The 24,464-nt window shown below is 41.9% G+C and overlaps 1 protein-coding gene across 1 annotated transcript in view; it reads left to right on the forward strand.

Moving 5' to 3' along the window:
* si:dkey-82f1.1 (DENN domain-containing protein 2A) overlaps positions 1–22,808 on the forward strand; it is a 36,663-nt gene extending 13,855 nt beyond the window's left edge. The window contains exons 2-20 of the mRNA XM_041938275.1: positions 2,547–2,633; positions 6,853–7,896; positions 9,924–10,051; positions 11,572–11,684; positions 11,794–11,991; positions 12,280–12,373; positions 13,030–13,080; positions 13,353–13,540; positions 14,142–14,251; positions 14,971–15,040; positions 15,348–15,425; positions 16,925–17,065; positions 17,252–17,400; positions 19,105–19,282; positions 19,395–19,436; positions 19,612–19,717; positions 20,220–20,510; positions 21,282–21,368; positions 21,834–22,808. Of these exons, the coding sequence (XP_041794209.1) occupies positions 2,548–2,633; positions 6,853–7,896; positions 9,924–10,051; positions 11,572–11,684; positions 11,794–11,991; positions 12,280–12,373; positions 13,030–13,080; positions 13,353–13,540; positions 14,142–14,251; positions 14,971–15,040; positions 15,348–15,425; positions 16,925–17,065; positions 17,252–17,400; positions 19,105–19,282; positions 19,395–19,436; positions 19,612–19,717; positions 20,220–20,510; positions 21,282–21,368; positions 21,834–21,865 (3,186 nt within the window). The 5' untranslated portion in view covers position 2,547 and the 3' untranslated portion in view covers positions 21,866–22,808. The remainder of the gene's footprint in view (positions 1–2,546; positions 2,634–6,852; positions 7,897–9,923; positions 10,052–11,571; positions 11,685–11,793; positions 11,992–12,279; positions 12,374–13,029; positions 13,081–13,352; positions 13,541–14,141; positions 14,252–14,970; positions 15,041–15,347; positions 15,426–16,924; positions 17,066–17,251; positions 17,401–19,104; positions 19,283–19,394; positions 19,437–19,611; positions 19,718–20,219; positions 20,511–21,281; positions 21,369–21,833) is intronic.
* Positions 22,809–24,464: the final 1,656 nt, after the last annotated feature.

Here is a 24,464-nt window from a genome sequence, read left to right on the forward strand (position 1 = left end):
CCTTAGTAACCGAGTGCTGTAAAACTGGCAATGCCGTCAAATTTACTACTTTTACGAGATGCAAAGACACTGCTTGTCAGGTTCAGGCGAGTGCTGGGAAGCACTGCCTTGCATGAGTCAAGTTTGGGATATGTTCAAGCCTAGTAAGTCAGAATTGTGTGAAAATACCAAGTTACCATTTAAGGCACTAGAATCTCCACTGAACAGCATTTTCTGTTTTGGCCCTGGGGCTCCGAATAATGAAGTGGGACAGCCTAAAAGCCTACGCTGTTTTCACAGCGCAACAGTATACTTGTATTATTCTTTGCAATATCAACTTTCCTCTTTAGTTTTGACAACCCCTGTCTCCCCAGCCCCCCTCTCCTCTTCGATTTGCTCCCTCTTCATATCTTCCATCTTTCCTCTCCCCCTGTGATGTGCAACACCCTTCCCAACCCAGAAAAAAGATTCAACTGTAAAACTAGGAGGCTATATACATTCTTTATAATCCTCCCTGACCACCCCCCTTTGCATGCAGGATTTCTGTTCTTCATTTCTGTGTTAGGTTTTAGTAAGGAGAAAAGAATCAGGAGGGGGAGGAAGGAAAAAAATTTGGTTGATGTTTCCCCTCAAACATGTGACCTCTGCTCAGCTCACAGCTGAAAATAATTTGGGCCTACAGGCCGGTGGATGGCTGACGCAAACCCTCCTCCTCCTCTCTCTGGGGGGGCTAGCGCTTGGGCTGTTGGGGGGCTAAAGACAAAGTAATAGTGGGCTGCAAGTTGAGCTGTGAGCAAAACTGGAAGCCAAAAGATGACATATTGTACTTTTAGTCTACTTCTTGTGAGACGAGACCGCAACTTTTACTCATCGTCCATTTGTTCTTTCATTCTGAAAAAAAAGAAGAAGCCCAGAATCATTCCGAAACACTGGACCCAGAGGGCCAATTATGCTGTTAGCTCGGGGAAGAGTTCAGCTATTTGGCTGCAATTATTTTTTTTACGTAATCTACCGAAATTGTTGCTGTTTTCCTGACTTACCTCGCTGCCAGTTGGGACAACAATTTGAGGAATTTGGCTGAATTAGGCTCACGTTCCCCACATAGTCAGGCGACAAGGGATAGAAGTCTCAGGGTTACTTAATGCACGTTTATTGGGAGAGGATTGGAGGGGGGTTTGGGCCATGCAGTGCTCAGGAAATGTTTAACGGCCTACGAATACCATAAAGTATCCCCGCACATCTGGTTGAAGTCACACATGCACACACATCCATAAGTTGGTCTGGAGTATGGGCAGTTTGGCAGGATGTGTGTGTCTATGTTAGGTGTGTTTTTGTATGAGGTTTTCGTGTGTGAATATGCAGCTGGGCTGCAAAGCATGTATAGTGTCTCTCTTTACTCAAGAACAAATGTGTGAATACCTGCCAACAGGAGCTCTGACCTTTCCTCCTCTCTTGTGTTAACCACATCTGTGCAGACAGAGGCTAGGCCCTTCTGCTGCATGCCAGCCCTCTGCCAGCTTTTATAGGCCAAGTCGTGAGCGCTGTGTAACAGTGGCTCTAATTCAGTCTTACATACGGATGGTCTTGCAAGCTCCAACAGGATCTGGTTTCATTATACTCTGACGAATGGACCAAGTAATAATTTCAAACTGGCCGAGCATGTCCCCTCACACCCACCTTGGCACTACTTGTATGTAATAAAGAACAGAGGGAAATGTGTAGCGTCGGAAGACACTCAGGACATTAAGGAAGTTAGTTTCTGGAATAAAAGGAGAGTTTGCAGAGAGGATCTGAAGTGCAAAAAGAAAACGTGTGTGCAGTACACATGGAAATACTCTAGAACTCTGCTCTGGAAAGTGCAAAAAACAAGACACTGAGTGATAGCCTAAAAAAGTTGAAGTGAGTGCCCTTCTGTGGCTTCCAGCTGCCACAGATATTTTCCTAATGACTGATTATATTACAATTTGGAGTTTTTACTATATTCCATAAGTTTTCCATAATGCCACATGGGTGCTGGAATCTAATGCGTGTTTATGCCTCTTTGGCTAGCCATTGTTACAGCTTTGTTTTCAGCTGTATCCTCCAATTACTAATCAAGTGGGGATTGCCAGTTTTGGGGGGATGCCATGCAACCTGTGAGGTCTGCTTCTCGGCAGCTTGGTTCAGCAACGAGTTTCGCTACCCACAGAAATGAGAGGTTTGAGATATAGTTTACATTCACACACTAGAGTTTGAAAAACTTCCCTAAGGGAGTGCTGGGGAAGCAGCTCTTCTTTTGACCTAACTCTCATTTGTCAGTCTGTATGTCCGCCTATTTTTGCACATCATCTTTACGAAAAAAGCAAAACACACACACACACACACACACACACACACACACACACGAAAGATGGAATATTTTCAACTGTCTAAATACATTTTCTGTAACTGTTTGACTTGTGAATTATTTTCTTTGCAACTTGCAACTTTCAGCGAACTTTTACCATTCACACGATGCACTCAAGCCCATTAAATAAATACTGTACATTCTTCTAACCGACTGCGTCTCTCTTTGTGTGACTGTGCAGGATGCCAGCTGCTAGCACCATGACCGGTGGGAGGGCCCTGCTGCTCTGTACAAACACTGACAACTGTATCTACCAATCAGTCAACGGGTAGGTACCTCAAAAGGCAAATTAAATCACTGTATAGTAGTATTAACTACGTTGTCGTATCACTGCTACAGCAAATACTGTAGTATGATAATGCTCTTGGAAAAGGTAGTCACCATTTAGTGCATATCGTTTTTCAAACATCAGCCTGTTATTGTCATATTAACTGATAAAACAATAAAACAATAAAAAATGAGGCAGTGGTTAAGACACTAACTCACCTATTGCTCACCTCTGGTTGGTGTTGCTAGTGCTACTGTTTGTCATACTAAGATTCACCATGCTGCTGTTTTCTATTGCACACTTTCGCCTGTTCGTGCTGGAGGAGGAGCAACAGCTCCTCCTGTCATTGTGTTGTAAACAACCTGTCATTGTTCCAGAAAGCCACCCAGCTATATCATATGAGATTAGATCAGCTAGTGCAGCTCAGGGGTCAGTAGAGGAAGACAATCCTCTAGGTAGTGGTGTCATTTCTTATATTAACCCCTTGAAGCCTGAATTTATTTAGAATTATATAAAAAAATTAATTCATATATACATTTTATACATTTAGGTAGGTTCACCAGCTAGAATAGGGTTCAAACAAACAGTATAGGTCCACTTTTTTCAATGCTTAAATGCAGTAAAAACATCTATTTTGTGTATTCAAAATTCATTTATTTCATCAAAACAGCCACACAGGGGTTCTTTCACTTTGACCGGTCCGAGGAGAAACCAGTGCTTCCAAAAGGGTCCTAGTTGTTGAATATGCACAAACAGGCCATTAGAGGAATACATGTGCGATTCGGCTGCGATGTGGATTAAAGCGGTATGATGCAAATTTGAGAATTTGGAGGTTAAAAGTTAGCACAGGTCACAAAATTGTAGCACAAGTATGTAACATCTGTTTCCATCTCGAAAAACAACAAGTAGCGCAGTTCATCACTTGGTAATCCGATGGGTCACCAAGCTCTGATATTATGCTCATTTTCAAGTTGATACTTTTTATTTTCTTATTATTATCTATCAGAAAATGTTTAAAGGTTTTAATGTTCAAAAAGCAGATTATTTATACTGTCCATTGCTTTAAATGAATACAATGTCTGGCATTTGTAACAAACCACTTGAAAATCCGTTAAAAATTCATTTCATGAGTTATGATGATTTTAATTGTGGCCAGACCTCCCCCTGGATAGACTTAGATGCATTAGGCTGGCTTCCCTGTACCAATTTGGCGGCTGTTCCTTAGGAGTTGTGGGAATTGGTGTTGGATAAATGGACTCTATGCAGCAAGGGACATGATTTTTAGGCGCACGATAGACTACAACTACTACTCTTACATAAAAAACAAGCACACAAACCCCCACCTTGCACAACCAAGCAGCTCTGGCTATGTCCACACTAATAGATAGATAGATAGATACTTTATTAATTTCCAAAGAGATATTTACAAATGTTTTCATTTTAAAATGTCATCTCTGGTGAATCCTCCAAGTTTATGTAAGGACAATACTAAATTATGGAGTACACCTTACACCACTCCAGAGCCCCTTGAGTGCCTTTTAACCAGCCAAACTGTCCAAGAACACACCTTGTCAGACATGAAGGTGAAACCATAGCTTAAGCTAATTTGATCCTTTAACTTTCAACAGAGGCGTTTCAGTGGGGAACAATACCTCGTAGATCCTCCAACTGCTGCATGATTTGAAAAAAAGCTATGAGCCTATACAGTGGTTCACGTCGCTCTGCCACCTTATACTGCTACCATGACATGCTGCCTTTGCCTGAACTGCACTTTTCCCATAACCATCAGAAAGTTCTGTGTTGCTCTTAAATACGCTGAAGACACCCCTTTCTGTTAGGGTCAGCTGTAGAACAAAAGCAGGGCCAGAGAAGCAGAGCAGGGCAGATTTGGCCATCTGGCATCTGGATACTGTTACTGCCCCCCTGCTGCCACTGTCTAATGCCTCTGTGACCATTCTCTATGGCCCCTTCTGTCATCTTTGCAATATTCATTAGTGCTATTTAGATTATAATGAAGGGATTTTGGTTTGTGCCAATAAGAGGGACTGTCTAGTCTAAGATTTAAATGTCTGTTGTTTTGAGGGTCTGTTACTGTTGCTCAAAAGCTTCATTCATTTCTCTTGGGGAACTGTCAAAGGTTGATATCATTAAAAGAAGTTAGTTGCGTCTCTCTTTTGTTTCTTCTTGCCCAGTTCAAACCCTTTCTCCTATCTGCTGATCCTGTGTTAGCTCAGCTGGTCAGAAAAGCTATTGTGCCCTTGTACCCCCTTCCCTCCTTCCGCCCTCAGTGACCCTCTTCTCCATGCTCCACCCATCCTTGGCTGCGGGTGATAGACAAGCTTTCCATACAGCCCATTTTTTTTATCTGTCTCTCAATCTTGCTTTCTCTTTTAATCACAAACAAGTGCTTTTTTTTAGATGGGGAAATACTCTAATTTCCCTCTCTGTCCACTCCACTTTCTCTATAACCCCTTCACTCGACCCCCCTGCCTACTTCTGTTCTCCTTTACTTGGCTTTTCTATTTGACCTAGTTTTTCCCCTCTGTTGCTTCATGCTTAATAAAAACTGCTGTTTAAACCGAGGAATACGAAAACAGAAAGAAAGGGGGATGGGAGAGGGAGGGCAAACTAACAAAACCCAGAGCAAGATAATTATTTGATTTCCTAGTTGGTCATAGTTACAACATCAAGTTCATTTTCTTTTCTTTAAAGGTCTCAGAGGAAACTTGAATCAGTAATTTCCCCCAGAGATTTCCTCTGGATTGCATGACTGTTGGTTTTCACATCCAGCAATGTCATCAGAAGTCACCCAGCAAGGCCACGTTTCCTCTGTTTGTTGGAAATTCAATCATTTGATGAATGGTCTTTGGGCTACAACTGAGTTTTGAGGGTCAGATGTAGAAAAGAAAAGATGCACGTCTACACTCCGGCCTCTCCCCTCTTCTGTGTATACTTTCATCTCCTCTCCAGAAATAGCTGTGTGTGTAGCTTGTAAACTTTGACCCCCAAACCCAGAGTTCAAACAGTCATGACCCAGTAATCTTCCAGGAGTGACTCACAACTGAAACAGAGGCACCGAACAGACGTCTGAGCTCTTTTAACAAGAATTCCTGTTTACCCCATAAAACAAAGGTCTGTTTGGACGTAATTGTAAATGCTCACATTGCGTGGACAATTTTAAGAGCTATGGGGAGCCCGATACTTTACTGTGTACGCTGAAAGCAGCCACTGACATTTCTATGAAAATAATTGCACTATAAATTGTTGGAGTTGACAACAGTGCAATAGTTTCTCCCTCTGTTTATCTGGTGTAACACATCAGTGCACATCAGTTGGATCCCTGGCTCAGTGGTTAGCACCATCCCTTTACCAAGACAAGACTCTTTCTGTTTCGCCTGTTTGGGTTTTATTTTGTTCCCTCCCCAAAGTCTATCTTGTGATTGACAGGTGACATTCCAGCCTGTTAATCGTGAAGTATATTTAGTCCCTTACTGCAAAATGAGCAATTCAAGAAAGTTTTGAATATCTTATTTTAAGATGATCAAATCAGAAATGTTCTGACTAATTCTAAATAATAATTTCAAGCACCATTTGCACTGGATTATTAAACTTGTTTCGTCTGATTTTTAAGATATTAATTTGTTTTTCAGCTAGGTCTGACAAATAAACTCCTTAAACTGAAAAACTAGTCTAGTTTCAGGTATATATACCTTGAATTTCTAATATTTCACTTATTCCATAAATTCTTTTTTATTAGTTTTAAGGTCAGAAAGCCTTTTCAGAGATGTCTGATTTGTATGTTACTTTCAAGAAATTTTACAGTATCAAGTAATTTTTGCTTCCCCATCGGCAGGTCGTTTGCTTAATACTAGCTTAACTTTTTGTTAAAGGCTTATCAACATTTGAGAGTATGGTATGTTTAATTTGTTAAGTTTAAATCTAATATACACTAACTTGACATACAGTATATTGATACAGTACAATGTGTTTGCATGCTTGTCCTTTTGTATTGTGTTGCCTCTGTTTTTAAGCCCATGTGGACTGGGCACCTTTGGGTGTATGACACTTGAATAAAAATATTCATTCATTCATTATTTTACTAACCTTTTCTGTAGAATACAGAATATTTTTGCCTGTTATGTGGTTTGTTTGCAGCCCTTTTAACAGTCAAGCGAGTATGTCAAGTCAGTGAATTTTTCTGTGTGTGGTTCTTTTCCAGGCTCCAGTGCTGTGGCTTGAAGGTCGGGGAGGCTCCGTCGTCTGTGGTGCCCCAGCGCCAAGAGGTGTGCGGGTCACCAGGGGACAAAGACAGGAAGGACACTGCTGTGTCCACCAAGCGTCCCCTCTCCCCCATACTCAGCCTGAGCGACAGCCCGGGTCCTCCTGACACCATGCTGGCTCACAGGCGAGCCTCCACCACCACCGACCAGCGCACTCCTAACATGGAGAATGGACTGTGTGGCAAGATGAACCACAACAAGAGCCCAGCAGGAGCCAAGACTGCCAGCATCCGTGATAAAATCTCCCAGTGGGAGGGCAAAAAGGAACCTGCCCCACTAACTTCTACAGGGACATGTCCATTGAGCATGACACAGAAGGAAGTTGAGACAGTGAGGAAAAAGGAATCAAAAGCTTCAGAGGTGCAAAGGACAGACAGCAAGAGGTTTGTCAGTTGGGACAGACAAGACTCAGGAAAGGAGAATGTTGGAAAGCTTGGGGATTCAAGGCCTAAATCTCCAGAGGGCCCAACAAACAAGGACAAAGAAGTGATCCTAGAAAGGGGATTTCGGGCTTCCAAGCCAACGGAACAACCCCAAGACAAGAAAAGTGTTTTAACTCATGTTAAGAAACTAGAGAAGGCAACAAAGGAGGTTCCTGACAGACCTTCACTGGCATTTCCAGGCAATTACTTCTGCCCTCCTTCAAAAGAGGAGCTGGAGGAAACAGAAAAGAGGGCAAATGAGCCCATTTTTGGAACTTTTGATGTGGCACGACCAGGTGGGTCACGGAGAAGGAGAGAGGGGGATCCAGAGAACGTATACAGTGAGCCAGGTGCTCCATCTATAAACCCTCTACCTAAACCTCAGAGAACCTTCCAGCATCACACCCCCCCCACCACACCAGTTTCAGGGCCTGGTTCGGGGAAGGGAAGGAGGAACTTGCCCCCTTTGCCCTCCATTCCCCCTCCACCTTTACCCACATGCCCACCACCCGGAGTTTGCAGGAGACCCTGGGCTGACAAACCCCGGGACAGCAGTAACAGGTAAGAAAATGAGAAGATAGCATTAAAAATAACTAGTTTACCTTTGTTACCTTAAGTTACCTATGTGCAAACAAAAGTCTATGACTGCGCGGGTCGCTCTGTGAAGCCATACTTATGCTGTGCTGCGCTTTGAGCTAAATGCTAATGTCTATGCTTGCAAATTCATAATGACAATGCTAACATGTTGATGCTTGGCAGGTATGATGTTTACCATGCCCAACATCATAGTTTTAAGCATGTTAGCAGGCTAACATGTGCTTAATTAATGCTAAACACAAAATACAGCTGAGGCCGATGTTAGTAGTTTTGCAGGTATGTGGTCATAAATCAAACTAAAGAACAATTTAAAATTTGACCTGATGATAGCACTACAGGAAATGTCAGGGGACCACCAAGGTTATTACTCTTCATTTTGAGGGAAGCGTGAATGTTGGCAAATATTTCATGCCAATACATTCAATAGTTGCTGAGACTAAATCACAAATGTCCGCCTCATTGTAGTGCTAGAGGTAAAGTGAGAGGTTCACCAAAGTGTCCAAAGTCTGTCTGTCTGTCTGCAAATTCTGATATTTATATATAAGTAAATGTCACAAAATCATTACATGTTGTCTTGTCTTAACCCTAAAGCTGAATTCACAAAAATATATTGTTTAAAGCGCTCTTGTGGAATCAGAATCAGTGTGTCCTCTAAACCTTCCCCCGCCGTCACCAACTGAACACTGAGGTGAACAACATCTCCCACATCTGCTGTAAATCAAAACCGCCGCTGACATCATCCTGTTTCTAAATATCCCAGAGAATGAGCTCACTGGTTGGATGTGAGGAATGTACACACCAACTCATTCCCCTTTCAAAAACTTTACGGGAAGTGGAGAACAACATGCATAGTGGTGTGAGTCATATCAAAGAGGCCCCTTGGTTTTTTCATGAATTTTAGCCTTGACAGTAAAAATGACTCTGCAAAGCCGTTTTTCGGGTCACAAATGAGCTGTCAGACCAAGAGTCGGAATTTGTAAATGTAGAATCCAGAATCCGAATCACTTTTTCTGCCAAGACCAATTAACAAGTTGGAATTTTCAAGAGTCTTTTAAGTAGTGCTCTTACTCAGATGGTTATAATCAAACAAACAATGCTCAGCAGAGAAACCAAAAAATGTGAACTCTGCAGTATTGGAGCAGATCTCTTGTTCACTTTCTCTAGTGGTCTGAATTCTTGTTTGGAGTTTGGCTTGGATCTGTTACATTCCATACCATATGTGGAGGCCTCACTCTGCTCAAGTGTGCCGTGTCAAGCCCTTTGTTTAGCCAGGATGTCTCTCTGTGAGTGTCCCATGCTGTGTACATTTTTGTGCTTGAGAAAATACATCGAGTTGCCAGTTTATAAGGTTGAATGTAGCTTCATCAAATGCCATGCAACAGCTCTGCAGAAAAAAATAGCAAAAAGAGTCTATAATGTTTACGTTTTTGTCAAAGCTCTGTCAGAAAGGTTGATGCAACTCCATGGCCATTTACTTTGCTTATCTTTTCTTATATATCAGGGACATTGCACAATAGTTGACATCATTATGATGTACACATGCTAGATTTAGCCAAAGGTCCAGTTTTCATGTGCAGTTCCTACAGTAGGAAAGTAAACATTTAACATCTATTCAGATATAGAAGTAGGATACAGTGGAGGGCTATTATATTGCAATGGATATAGCAAGCTGTACCTAATAAAGTGGCAACTTAGTTTAATTGTATGTATCTGCATGCATGTGGGGACGCATGCAACCACGGATGCTTGTGTGCACTTCATTCTGCTGGGCTTTAATCTTAGGCTATGATGAAACACAGATGTGGTCATTCAGATGTGGCAACCAGCAAATGGCAACGGCAGTTTTCCTGCTTGGCATATCAAACGTTTTTAAAAGCATCAACATGAACACACATTTCCTCTAAGACATCAGTCAAAAACCCTTCCTTCCTCTTCTTCTTTTGTATTTGGCGTGCAACTCTCCTAAGTCCTTGTAATGCTCTGTCCACCAGGAAGTCCTATGAATTTGAGGATCTCCTCCAGTCGTCTACAGACAGCTGCAGGGTGGACTGGTACGCTCAGTCCAGACTGGGCCTAACACGCACTTTATCGGAAGAGAATGTCTACGAGGACATAATAGGTAAACAGTACATATAACACGTTTATTTTCCCTTAACCAAGTGGAATATTCCACAAACTGCTTTCTGACATGTGGTTTCAAAGTGCCAAGTTATGAACTTTTTAGGTTATGCATTGATTTCTGTTTACAAAAGCTAAAAAACATTGTTAAATACTGTAATGTAGGCTGTCCTATTTTCTATGCCCTCCATACACTGCGTGACCTTTCAGTTTCATTTCTCATATCAGTGTGAGTCATAGAGTTCAGCAGCAGAGGTGATGAGGAGGCCAAGCTGTCTTTACCCTGCTCTGTTTTTTCTGCTCCAGTTTTAATTTAGAGCCACGCTGCTTCAATTTTATTAAAAATTATACGTAGAAACCTGACCTGCGTTCCTACCTTATTGTCTGCGCTGTTATGCCAACCCCACCTCGAGCCTGTTTAATTTCAGAACGTACAATAGTGGCGTTGTGTGAGGTCGTACTGTAGCTGAGGTTGGCTACTGTGATTGTCAGTGCGGCAGGGGGCATGTGAATGGCTTCGAGCCACGGCACATTACTGGCAATCGCTTCAATGTGTCTTTGGTTTTCCTCCCAGAGACTGGTGTATAATGAGTGCTGCTCGCTTGCAACAATCACATTAAGTTTAATTATATTTGAGTGATGCCACAGCTTAGTTTTGATTCTTTTATCGTTTCCTTCTTTCATACGGTAGTATTGTTCTTTAAAACGCTCAGACGTTCACAAAACACTCAGCAGTGTCCCATGGGTACAGTAACTCTGACTCACTATAGCTGTCTACTCCAAAAGCAGCTTAGGGAAGCAGAGATAGTGTGTGACCAGTTGTGGTGTCCTCAAAGTCTTGTCATCAACCTCCACATGCAGACCAGGTCCTCATGAACACACTTTAAACACACAATCCACATGTCTGATAGTGTTTTCAGGTTGAGAGGAAAGCATCTGTCACCACTACATGCACTCGGACGCACGCCTTGACGACTGATGCAAACTCGCATGTGCGCAGCTGACAGCACACACAAACACACCGCAGAGAGTAGTGTGACGTTCCCATCAGCCAGCAATGTGGAAAACAGTACGCTGATCCCTTGTTTTCCTCAGAGGGAGAAGGAGCGGGGAACTGAACGTCCCTCTTTATCCTCCGACTCCTACAGGTCACATCTGGTGGATGGATTGATGGAGCAGAGGAGAGATGCAGAGAGACAGAGACAAAGAGAGAAAGAGGCACAGGTTTTGGAAAACGAAACCTCCTCACTCCTTATCTGCAGGGGAGGACTGGTGGCTAGAGTTACACTTAGCATTAACTGTGCAAGCATCTTATCACCGTGAAATATGAGCTGGGTGAGCACACCGCTGCCTCTGGTAGCTCTCTGCACATCTGGAGTAAGAATCGTCTGGCAAAACAAACATGACTGATTTGGAAAGAGTACTTTATCTGCTCTTTGGAAAGCTTGTGTGAGGCTGTTGTATAATCCAGGTGACATTGATTTCTTAGTTTTGAAAAGAAATTGTATTTTTCTTCTGAAGATCCTCCATCCAAGGAGAACCCCTATGAAGATATAGAGCTGGAGAGAAGTTGTTTGGGAAGCAAATGTGTTTCACCTGCCTCCTCATCTCCTGTCCCTGACACACCAACTAAGGTACCTGATGGCTGATGCATCATTATAAAAACACAGCAGATTTAATGAAAGCAACTTTACACTAAAATCACCTTCTAATGTGTCTGTTTTGCTCCATCTGCCCCTCCAGCTCTCCTCCAAGCCTGGCTTCTTCAGACAAAATTCAGAGCGGCGAAGCTTCAAGCTCCTGGAACTACGCAAGACCAGCAGGGACACTGGCATCTCCTCTCCCTCCCGTATCAGCCCCCCCTCCACACCCAGCAGCCCAGATGACACCCCGTGCCTCTCTGGAGACCCGTACAATCGCAGACGGAGGAAAATCCCCAAGGTATGAGAGTCTGAGAGGCCTCTGACGAAGCTCATGCTGCTCTGTGTGTGATTTATGGCCCAGTGTACCGCTCAGGGAGGTGCGGAGCTGGTTCACTCATGCTGGCGTCTGGGGATGAGTAAGGCAGGGGAAACTTTTCTGATGGATATTTCCTGTAAGAAGTGTGCCTGGAGGAAGGCCTCCCAGATGCTGAATTGAAATAATCTTGGTACTGTAGGAGCAGGGCATATTTTGTCTACTGGGTTAAGAAGTTAAAGATGGACATTTCTTTCCATTTACCTCCTGCAGATGGTGCTGAAAATCAATGGTATCTTTGAGGCTCGGAGAGGGAAGAAACGCATGAAGAGGGTGTCTCAGTCTACAGAGTCCAGCTCAGGTAGAGGTGAGGAAATATCACATCCACCTTTACGATCCCTCCATTAAAGAGGTTTTTATTTTGTTTGTGTTGGTCTGCTATTTAGCAGTCTCAAACATTTATTAACTGATTTCAATAAAAGTTAGTGGAAAGTTGGACTATGAACAAGGAACAAGTGATCGTTTTCTGGTGTGAAAACAGACCCAGGTTCAGATCCTGCTTTGGATCCAGTAATTCCTTTAAAAGCTTTCCTAACATTGCAAAGCCATTTCCTCGAACATTTTCACAGTTCTGAACACTGTCTGTATACTTGAAATAGGTTTGTAAAATATTATATTACTTCACTCTATTATATTATCATCAATAGCATCAACCCACTGCAGACACCTTTCATCAGGTTACCTTTCCTACAACTCTCAGTTAGAGCAGAAAGACTTTACAGGTCTAATAACAATACCTCGTCACATGTATTCACTTAGTTTTATGGGCAAGGTTACATTGTGGGGTTCGTTGAGACTGACCCATGTTTTAGAGGACCGGGTGGTGTTGTGTGGTAGTGGCTGGAATGAAAGAACTGAGAGCAAATTCACCATGTGCTGTAAGTTTCCTGTTGCTGTTATTTGCATGTTATGTGCTCCTCATGCGCTGTTTTTCTTTTTCTTTCGTTCTTCTCTTTAATTTAGTGACAGATGAGAACAGCGAGTCAGAAAGCGACACGGAGGAGAAACTGAAAGGTGAGAGCAGAAAAATAGATATTTACAGCTACACAGGGGATGCTGAGCAGTGTAAAACAGTTTTGTATCTGTCATTTTATTAGTTACAAATTACCACAATTTCTTGTCTTTTTTTCACGGTGCCACTGTAAAGCTAACATCAAAGATTTACACATATGGAATTGCAGACTGGCTTTCATGGTGGCCTCACAGTGACCCTCCGTGCATGCATATGTATGTGTGCATACATGACATGGATGTATTCCCATGACACGTTTTTCTCTGTCTCTCAGCTCACAGCCAGCGGCTGGTCTCAGTCCAGTCCATGCTGAGGCAGGCGGGGCGGTACCGGACCTTGGAGAGGGATCTGATGGAGCTGCAGGAGAGGAAACTCTTCGAGTATTTCATAGTTGTTGCGCTCCATAAGACCAAGGCTGGAGTCCCATACCTGCCAGAAGTCACACAACAGTTCCCCCTCAAGGTGAAAGGGGATATGAATGTTACTGCAGTACTTTATTCCAAGATGAAACACTGAAAATTGTATTAAAAAAAAAAACGAAAAAAAAAAAAAAAACTGCTGAAAAGGAGACATCCTTTTAGTTTTCCTATTTGACAAATAATAATAATAATAATGGGCTTTTCTGGGGAAAAAACACAAATTCTAGACTCAGGGAACAGAAGGTTTTATGCAATAAAAAAGGAATAGTAGAGTACTTTTGAACAATGACACAGTTTTACTACTGACTAAAGAAAATATGCAAAAAACTTTTAGCACTAATCAAATCCAGTGATGTACAATGTACAGTGATCTTACCTTATATGTGCAAACTAATGCGAACAAGTCAAGTCAACATGTGAAGACTTACCATTATGTTAGTATCATATTGAGACCTTTGGTTATTGTCACCCCTTACTCAAAATAGTGAGTCAAAAAAGTGCAGTTTTATCATGATGAGGATGTTTATGTTATAGCAATAGAAAGAAAAAAAGTGTTTTTTTTTTGTGGTTCATTATGTTTTTCTTTCAGTGTGCGGATCTCGCAAATATATTCTTTTTCACATTTTCTCTCTTTTTTCCTCCAGCTTGAGAGGAGCTTTAAGTTCATGCGGGAGGCTGAGGACCAGCTGAAGGTCATCCCTCAGTTCTGTTTCCCTGACGCCAAGGACTGGGCGCCTGTCGACAATTTCCCCAGGTCGGTCCTAGTCTCACTGCTGCCCCAGCACTAAAGACATAAAAAAAGTGAAACAAAACAGGGACACCGGAATTTCCCGGCAGAGTGGTAATAGCTCAGCTGTTTTCCTCACTAATAACCACTTGTTAGAGAAGAAGCTGAAAGCCCAAAATAGAAATGACCTTGTTGCTTGTAAAGATGACTGGTCTTCCTTTAACGATAGCAAAGTGACAAATGATTACAGGGAGAGAAGATGGATTTAGCAGCTTACACCTGGTTTGTTCCTACAAAATCACCACTCTTTCATTGCTGTTTGAAATTGGCCGTATTACCCAATACCTCTTAGCTTAGCCTCTCAACGTCTGCATTGTTCTGAGAAGTGATGATGTGCGACTGATGGTGATGGCTAATAATTACCTCAAGGCAAATGTTCAGTGGGTGAGGGGCCACCAAGCACACACCTGCATTCAACTGGCTGACACACTCGCTTGTCAAGAAGGTTCTCAGCGGCCAGTGAATGCCTGTCAGGTAGAGCTTAGGAGGTTTTGTATGGATATTATTATAGCAGCAAGAATGTCCTGAGGGTCATCCTTCTGAAGTGTCAAGTCATACCTTTGTTTACCAAAAGGCAAAGTCCACATTTTTTCTGTTTCGACAACAATCTTTTCAGTGTGAATTCAACATCTTTATATATTTTCCAGCGTGTCTGAATTATCTTATTTTCTCTCTTTTTTCCCCAGTGAAACATTCTCATTTGTCCTGACTGGTGAGGATGGAAGCAGGAGGTTTGGCTATTGTCGGCGATTACTGGTATGCTGCCCCTTCTAATTTCATATTAACCAAGACACTCCTCACTATAAACTTGCTTATCTGATTTCCTCTGCTCCTTTCACACTTTTATTTTGTTCTATTAACATGCAAGTTGTCAAATAATTATTTCCAACATATTTATGAATTTGGTTGATAAAATGATAATTTTTTTTTCTTCTGAATGTACCTTTTAAGTCTCTGTGCTTTGCTCTGCTCCACTGGTCTAATCCTGCGGTTGTACTTGGCTGAGCAGTCTTGTGACACTCCAGTGTTTTAAAGCTGTCTCTTTCTTGCTGGCTGTTCACAGCCCAGTGGTAAAGGCCGAAGGCTCCCTGAGGTCTACTGCATCGTCAGCCGCCTGGGCTGCTTCGACCTCTTCTCCAAGGTAGATATAGTGAACTAAACACAAATGCACAAAGTTCATGTAAATACATGTGTTGCATCAAACTGGATTCCACATCGCACAGATATGCTTGTGTTACACAAACACATACATACAACTCCACCCTCACTAAAAGGGTACAGAGCTGTACCACCCTCGGTGCCCACAGAGCCCCACCCACCCTCCGTCTCCTCTACTTTCCCACACAGCCTCGTACTCCTGGCTCCAGAACAGAGACACATGTACTGCAGCTGATGTGGTTAGTGCAGTGGAAAAGATTGCCTGTATTGAGCCTTAGATGTATATGCATGTGGACCTGTGTACTTAAATATCTGTGCAATGTGCATATGCCATTGCTAAAACTGTAAGGATACAGACAAGGACAGAGAAAGGTAAATACAGCAGATCTGCTGTTACTTGGGAATATATGCATATGTTTCAGTTCAGCTACACAACAGTTTAACATTATACAGATGTGTGTGTAGAAGGGTACACATGATAAATTCAGGCTGTTAGCCATTTGTTATATTGACTTCTGACAATGTTTGGCTGTCTCCACTGCATCATGACAAGATTGAATAATAGCTGGTGATGTTGACAAAATGTAAGTCAAAGAATTCTCAGTGCAGATTCTCAGTTAATTCCACAATATTATAAATAAACATTTTTCATAGACGTAAATGGACTGTATTTATATATAGCGCCACTCAAAGTGCTTTTTACAACAGTCTGCACCCATTCACACACACGTTCATACAACTGTGGTTAGGCCACCTGCTCATTACGAGCATTAAACACTAACACACACATACACACACACCGATGGCACAGCATCCGTTTTGGGTTCAGTATTTTGCATAAGAATACTTCAACTTGTAGACTGCCGTGGCCTCGGATCGTACCACCGAGCTTCCAATGAGTGGCTGACTGCCTTCTGAGCCCCTGATGTATATTTATCACTCACAATATGGGTGTACAACACGGATAAATCTTCTATCATATATATATAAAATGATCGTATGCATAATTTCATACTGTGATATTTATGTATATCGTAACTATATACGTAAAATAATAACTGAAACTTTTTGGATTAAAAACAACACGGATATGTCTGTTTTCAGGTTGTCTAGTAATTTAAATACCTGACAGTTTAAGTTACTTCATGACATTCATGACAGTCCTGCTCTTTGATTTGCAGCACAGCTCACAATAGCCTATTACACCCCCAGAGATGTAAAAGGGGTACCATAGTATAAATGATATGGCCAAATATCTAGCAGTTGATAAAGTTAAGTCATATCCAGTATTGATCATCGTATGACCCAACCCTAAGATCAAAATATTCCAATTAAAAGTTATGTTATTAATTAAATGAACCATTATGTCATAGCTGAGTTAGAAAGATCTGATGCTGCATCTAACGTATCCACAGCGCACTCATAAATACTTGTGATTTGCCAGTATTCAAATTACAAAGCCTTCTTCCCTGTGTTTTTCAGATCCTGGATGAAGTGGAAAAGAGGAGGGCCATCTCCCCTGCTCTGGTGCAGCCTTTTATGAGAGGAATAATGGAAGCCCCCTTCCCTGCCCCAGGGAGGACCATCACTGTCAAAAACTTCCTACCTGGCTCTGGGACGGAGGTGAGATGATGGTGGTGTCGTTGCAGAAAGCAGCATTTGAACCAGTAGTTTTTCACCCCAGTGTTGGAGGCCCAATCCATATGATTATTAAAAATTCTATAAATGATGAAATAAGTGTCCTTATGTGTATATGTGCGGTATGTATATTACTATCTAACAGTTTTTTTCTCTCTCTCCTTCCTACAGGTGATAGAGCTTTGTAGGCCGTCAGATTCTCGTCTGGAACATGTGGACTTTGAATGTCTCTTCTCCTCCTTGAGTCTTCGTCTCCTTCTGCGAGTGTTCGCCTCTCTGCTCCTGGAGCGCAGGGTCATCTTCACGGCTGACAAACTCAGGTTGGCTCCAGCAGCATGTTGTTATAGAGCACGGTGGTTAGTCTGCTTTCCAGACCCCAAGATCACGTGTTCATTCCTTACAAAAAGCATCGGCCCTGGGGTGGTGGAGTCATTGCGGTATTTTTATTAATCCATTTGATTAATCTGCCGCAATCAGATTATTAGAGGAAGGGTTATGATGCTGAAGAGACCAATAGGAAAGAGTTATGACAGCGAGACAAACAGTCTTAGGAAAAGAAGATCCTGACCGAGTGCGAGAGGAAGGAATGCTGTTGTGTTATACAGTCGCCTGGGGAACAATCACTTCTTCTCTGGAAAACTGTCATGGATGCCAGATAGAAGGAGTTCGGCTTGAGAGCATGACTCCAGAGCTAACACGTGTGCACAATGACGTCATCGCACCCACTCAGTCCACTTAAAACCTTTAACTGTTTTGTGGTACACCTGGTTCAACATGTGGGCTCAGCACAATCAGTAACTGTGTCCTGATATTTTGTCTATCTTCCCTTTTTGCACGTGTAAAAAGTAGTATAAGAAGCATTTCTCATCAGAGCTCATAGACAGATCAAGTTGCTGCACACTCTCTACTGTGGAGTGGAAACTTGGCCTCGTCAATCAATCTTTTAATGAATTAAGTGTGAGCAGATGCGCACCCGGGAGAGATTAAGTTAACAGCGTGGGGTGAGTGTGTTGCTGCCGCTGTATACTTTTTATGTGTTTCATCACTCTCCCTTAAGAGATGCTTTTTAACATTCCTCTTAGGGTAACAGCGGGTTTGTTGCAGCAACAGGAATGAACTTTTAACATTATGATCCAAATGAAGAAACGCGTGGCAGGAGAGGTTGTTGTCTTGAGGAGCTGATTAGCACCATCTTGTGGTAGAAACAAGACTTATTTTAGTTATTTTAGACTGTTGAGAGAAAACCTCACTCATAGGAGTCAGCTTTCAGGATGTGCTTTGCTTTTTGAAAGATTTTTGTGGAATATATATCGTGCAAGAACTACTTTCCCTTGTATGCCATTCTCTTGACCCACTGTCTATGTGTAACTCATAACTGAATGCAGCAAGTTCACCTCTGTTTCCTGGGGTTGTTGTAGAAAGTCCACATGGGAAATGTGGAACTAACTGAGACAGTATATGACCAATTATAAATGCAAGTTCAGTACATAATGTTATGCTCTGTATGGCCAGGTATGTATAGTCACAGGTACAGGTATGCAACAATACAGAGGTATGGAAAACATATTGTTGCAGAGATAAATAATAATAATAAGCTTGACAGCTGTTCTGAAGCGTTTGTTCCAATCTTGCTCATGTGATGAGGTGTCATGAAATTGTAGATTTAATATTTTCTCAAACTAGTGGACTTGAAAGTTCAGTTCATGTTTGACCTTGGAAACAATGTTCTTTCCAAGGTGTAAGAGTTTTGAATCAATGATGCGTTCAAAAGCTCCAGAATAGCCACTAAATGGACCCTTGTGGTGAGATTGTTTTAATAATAATCTAATAATAAAGTCCTTTATTACAGTATCTGCTGAAAGATGTTATTCCCTTGTTATTCCCAAGTGTAATATGCAGTTTTTTGAATGCAGATTTTTATCTCCTTAAACAACTGTTTTTCTATCTTACTGTATTATCTCATCCAAAAAAGTCAACTAGTTATTTTTCATAAGCATTGCCTTTTTCTTTTCTCTTTCTCACAGCACATTGTCTCAGTGTTGTCACGCAGTAGTGGCTCTGCTCTACCCCTTCACCTGGCAGCATACATACATCCCTGTGCTCCCACCCTCCATGTTGGATATTGTCTGCACCCCCACTCCCTTTATCGTCGGCCTCCTCTCCAGCTCCCTGCCTCGACTCAAAGAGCTGCCAATAGAAGAGGTAAGACGGACTTGCGCTGTACTCACTGTGGTGCCCTTGGCTCTGGGCCTTTCCTCGGCCCTGAACAATAGCTCCAGGAAATGACATCACTCTCCCTCTGCTCTTCCCTCAGGTCCTGGTGGTCGACCTCGGCAACAGCCGCTTCCTACGACAGGTAGAAACCATAGACAAATAAGGAAATCAGAGAAAGCCCGGCCATCGCCACATGGAGCCACCCTTTGACTCTAACTAACATTACACATGTAGTGACTCTGCCAGATGTTATGTGAATACAGTAAGTTAAGTCACTGCGGTGTGTTGACTGTACGTCTGTGTCTTTCCCTCCACAGCTGGATGACGAGGACTCCATTCTTCCACACAAACTGCAGGCGGCTCTCGAGCATGTGCTGGACAAGAGGAGGGAGCTGGCCTGTGAGAAAGGAGATCTGCCCAATGGTGACTCAGTACAATTTCTACAGTATTTCCTCTCTTATGTTTTACCAGAAATAACAAATATGCTAAAGACAGTGACGTATAATGATCAACAGTAAGTTTATGCAGCAGTTAGGAGGTCGTTTATTGTTGCTCATGCACCTTTTAACACACCCAATGTTAAAGTGACACTTCCAAATCTTTGAAAGCAAATCCAAATCCAACAGGAAGGCCTAATGATGCAGTAATGCATCACAATGAAAAACAGCGTAATTTGACATTTGAGCTTGAGAGTATGGCTTTTGGTCTAAAGAAAGTGTAATGTTTATGTAGTGTGATGAGGAATATCTGGAATTTCCACTGAGTCTGGAGTTTATTTTCCTTCACTGAGTCATTGGTTTTGATCAGTCTTTTGCAGACACTGGATGTATTAACTATTCTGCTTTATAGGGCAGTAAATATCTGTGATTTAATCTTTTTTTGTTTTACTTCTTTCCCTCGTCTTCTCTCCTTTACCTCCACCCAGACTCCAGCTCCCTCAGCACGGTGGTGTCGGAGGCCTTTGTGCGTTTCTTCGTGGAGATGGTGGGTCACTACTCCCTCTTCATGGGTGGAACAGAGCGGGAGGATGAGTCCATCTCCTCCCCCACCCTGCCCAGCCCCTCTTCTTCCTCCTCCTCCTCTTCCTTTCAACGTGAGGCCTTTCGCAAAGCGGTCACTTCCAAGAGTTTGAGAAGGTTCTTGGAGGTGTTCATGGAGACCCAGATGTTCACCGGCTTCATCCAGGAGAGGGATCTGCGCAGGCAGGGCCTCAGAGGTGCTGGGATTTGATTACCTGTTGTCGTGTTACTGTGCAGTTTATAAATTGAAAGCTTTATTACACAGGCTTCATCAGCAGATGAAGAATGGAGCTCTGAATGTTCCAGCTTTCATTGTAAAGAGAAGTTTTGTTTTGAAGGATACTAAAAGTGCTCAGAAATAATTAAACTCAAAGGTGCCTTTTGGAGTTTTCTTGTAAACAAACAAAAGCCGTGTTTTCATTAAGTGTTACCCACCAACATATGTCATGTGCATCTTTGAGATTTAACAAATGTGTTGAATGCTTTTCATTAAGTATTTTAAATCAGCATTGTGCATGTGCACATGCATGGAATAAATATAATGGGGACCCACTCATAGAAAAACAGCTCCATGGCACTAGTAGAGGTCTGACCCTTCACAGGGTCCCTTTAATTTGATGATGAGGACCGTGTCATATGGTCAAAAGTTCCAGAACAAGTGAATGGGTGGACCTCAAGTGGAGATTGTTTTGTTAACAACTGTTTTCAATCTCAAGAATGAACTAACTAAATTATGTAGCTATAGTTGGTGATGTTGTCTGTTCTCCCTTGAATATGAGATGTCAATATTTATGGAACTTTCCTGATTAAATAAGTTACTTGTATATCAACAGTTTGAGTATTTATGTTAAATTCAGTATATTTATTTCAGTTGTTTTAGCATTTTTTGTAATCCAGAGGTGATGAAGAGTCTCTTTAAAACATTCGACTTGACGTATTTGACCCTTGTATTCTTATTTTATTTCCAGGTTTGTTTGAGGTGAGAGCACAAGAGTATCTGGACTCGCTGCCCGGGAGCGAGCAACGAGGAGTCAACAAGTTCCTCAAGGGTCTAGGTGAGATTTATTGTATAACCTCAATCAACTGATCAATCAGTTACATAAGCGACTGTAAAGTTCAGTCAGAGATACTTAACTCAAACATTTAGCCATATATAACTCAAGAGTCCGAGGAGTGACAGTGATTCTGCAGAGTCCCCGTTAATAAACACATGCATGAACATGAATCCCAGTTGAATCTACAATATTGAAGGCATCTTTAGGAGGAGGGTGGGGTGGTGGCGGGAGCTGCAGCAGCAAATGTTGATGGCATGGGCGCAGGACAGCAGAACAGCAGAGAAACAGTGATTATAGTGGTTATAATGTGCACTCTGTACTTCTGCATGAATATGATTGGAATGAGCCAATCATCATAAAGCATATCAGCCAATACAAGTGTGACTTCAGTGTTCTGCTTGAACTAACTATGCTTTTTTTTCTTATGTTTCTATTTAATGTGATTCACATCTGTTGCTTTTTCAGGAAACAAGATGAAATTCCTTTCCAAGAAATGATGTTTGGAGTCAGGATGCGATCTGTGAGAATAGGAAAAAGCAAGAAGAGGTGTGCAGTGAAGAAGAAGAGGAAGACGCACTCCCTGATGTGGACAATGTGGAGATGGAGATGTGTCTAGGTCAGAAAGTGAAGGAGGACTCTTAAAGTGAACTGGACTCATAGTTTGTGGACATGAGGGAATCTGGGGAACGTTAGCGTTTAGCTCCCAGCTAAGCTTCATTCCATGAGTGTTGTGAAGGGTTTACTCAGCTTGGACCAAAACTCCCCTCCAACACCATAAAGCAACAGCGTCATGTCGGACTTGTCCCCAGGTTTTGATGTTTTTACAGGTTATAGTCAGTCCCTGCAGTGTCTTACTGTATAGCACAGCACAGTGTACATGTTTTTAGGAACAGTGTTCTCTCTTTTTCATTGACTCATCTATAAACCTGTGAGAAGGAGGAGGTCACCGACACCCCCGTTTTGTACAATACTTTCCAATACATTCCAAGTATTTTCTATAGAAGCTTTTATAAATACAATAGTACAACTTCTTCATCAACAGGAGGCTTTTAAGTTAATTTATATTCTTTTTAGAAAAAAGCTTAATCTCCTTTTTTAATTTCCTTCAAATGAGTGCAAAGAAATCTCCTGTAGTTTGTGATAGGCTTTATTTAACAGAGTCTAGTCCAGACTGTTAGTAGACCACTTTGGGTTGTTGGGTAAATTTACCACTGTTTTAAGTACATGTTTTGTTGGAAAAGGAATGAGCACCAAAAGGAAATCAATGTGCATACATCTCTCACTTGGGTTTGAGTAAAAGGTTTTTATAGACTCAACATTAAAGATGTGTGTCTTAGGTCAATCAGTATCTATGTGTTTCACAACAGCAACTAGGTTTGCTTTTAAAAATGATTGAGAATGCAATGAAACTTATAAAAATAAAGTGATTTGAATTGTTGAATTCGAGAAATGACTCATGTTTCATACAGCATATTTTCCTGTATTTTCTCAACCAGTAAAACTCATTTAAAGTGAGTAACTTCTGCTGTTGCTGCTCAGCTACAGTGTCTTTACACCTTCTTTTACTGACTCAGTAATGTTTGCTAACATTAGCTAACTACTCCTAATTACTAGAGAGAGCTACTGGTTATACCAGATCAGGTAAGGCTGCAGCAGCGAAACCTCTGAGCAAATTGAATTGAACAAGGGTGTGTTTGATTGCTTATGAAATCCAGTTTTCAGTTGCAAGTGGAAGGATATGTAAAGCTCAAAAACACTGGATCCTCTAGTTCCCATAATGGAGCTCAGCAGCATTTTATTTGGTTCTTTTGTCTGCTCAAAAGAACTAACTCAAGTTATGTCAGCTGAGTAATTGCTCCTCCTGAGTACTCCCCTGTATGTGTCCCAGCCGCCTCCAGGGGGGGCTGTCAACGCATCCTGTTCCCTCTAGGGAAAAATGAATAATGTATGAGTACATGGTTGGTTTTACTTAGATAGTTATTACGAACAAATAAAATATAAAACATGTTTGCATAAATCGTCATGCATGAATGAAACACTTAAACAGCACTGGTGCAGCTAGTTTATCGTAGAAGGCACATAATTAGCTAAATGGAGATCACCTGTGTTTTGATTAAGCGTAGTACAAATATACCTGTATCTGCAAGTCGCTGCTTTTGGAGAGTCAAAATCATTGCAGCACCTGCACCATGGAGACAAAGGAAGACTCCAAGCAACTCAGAGAAAAGATGGTTGAAAGGCACCGGTCACTGAACATCCCCTGGTGTACGGTTAAACTGGTCGCTAAGACATGGAAAGGAGGCTGGAGCAGGCTGTTCTGTACTTCTAGCAGTCAGATAACTTAACTTGCTTCTGAGCAGGGCAGCATCTCCAGCTGAGAATTACTGCTAATCTCACAACTGGTGAGTGTAAAAAGCATCTTGGATAAATGTGGCGTACTTACACACGGTGGCTGACTTTTTGAAACAAAGATGATCAAATAGTGATCCATAACTGTAGTAAAACTCCAGGTCACATTACCAGCAGACAGGTTGTGTAGAGGGGTGGTGGTCACTGCTTGAAGTGGGGTCTTGCAAGTGAACCAACACTGTCATACCCACAGTATCCACTGGAGGGCTCTGTCACCCACCTCACGTTATCCTGCCTGTGTTGCCTCAGCAGAGTCCAAAGTTCAGAATCACATCTCAGACAATCAGGCCTGCAGCCCTTTAATGACTTGCACAACATGTCCAACTCCACCCGTATGATTGTTTTTGTCTTATGTGAGAATATGTGCAAAGTGAAAACTGGGACGGCAAAGAGACTCTCAGCGATGGCATCAATTTCTTAATTAACTTAAATTTAGCTTAAAATATATATTAGAAATATGTTTTTCTTAAGGACGGAAAAGCCTGGCAAGAAGCTGCAGGAATGTACTTTAAAAGTGTACAAAAAGTCATTAAATTACATTCCATTATATTTCAATATCATGTAGGGAGGGTTATAAACAAATTAATACTATGACATGAAGCCTGAAGAAAAAAAAAATGTGTTACGGTGTGCTGTACCAGAGTTAAACATTATCTGCAGAGGTAAAGTGGTATAAACAAACAAAAC

The sequence above is a fragment of the Chelmon rostratus genome, chromosome 6 (assembly GCF_017976325.1).
Source record: "Chelmon rostratus isolate fCheRos1 chromosome 6, fCheRos1.pri, whole genome shotgun sequence".
In the NCBI taxonomy this organism is placed as follows: domain Eukaryota; kingdom Metazoa; phylum Chordata; class Actinopteri; order Chaetodontiformes; family Chaetodontidae; genus Chelmon; species Chelmon rostratus.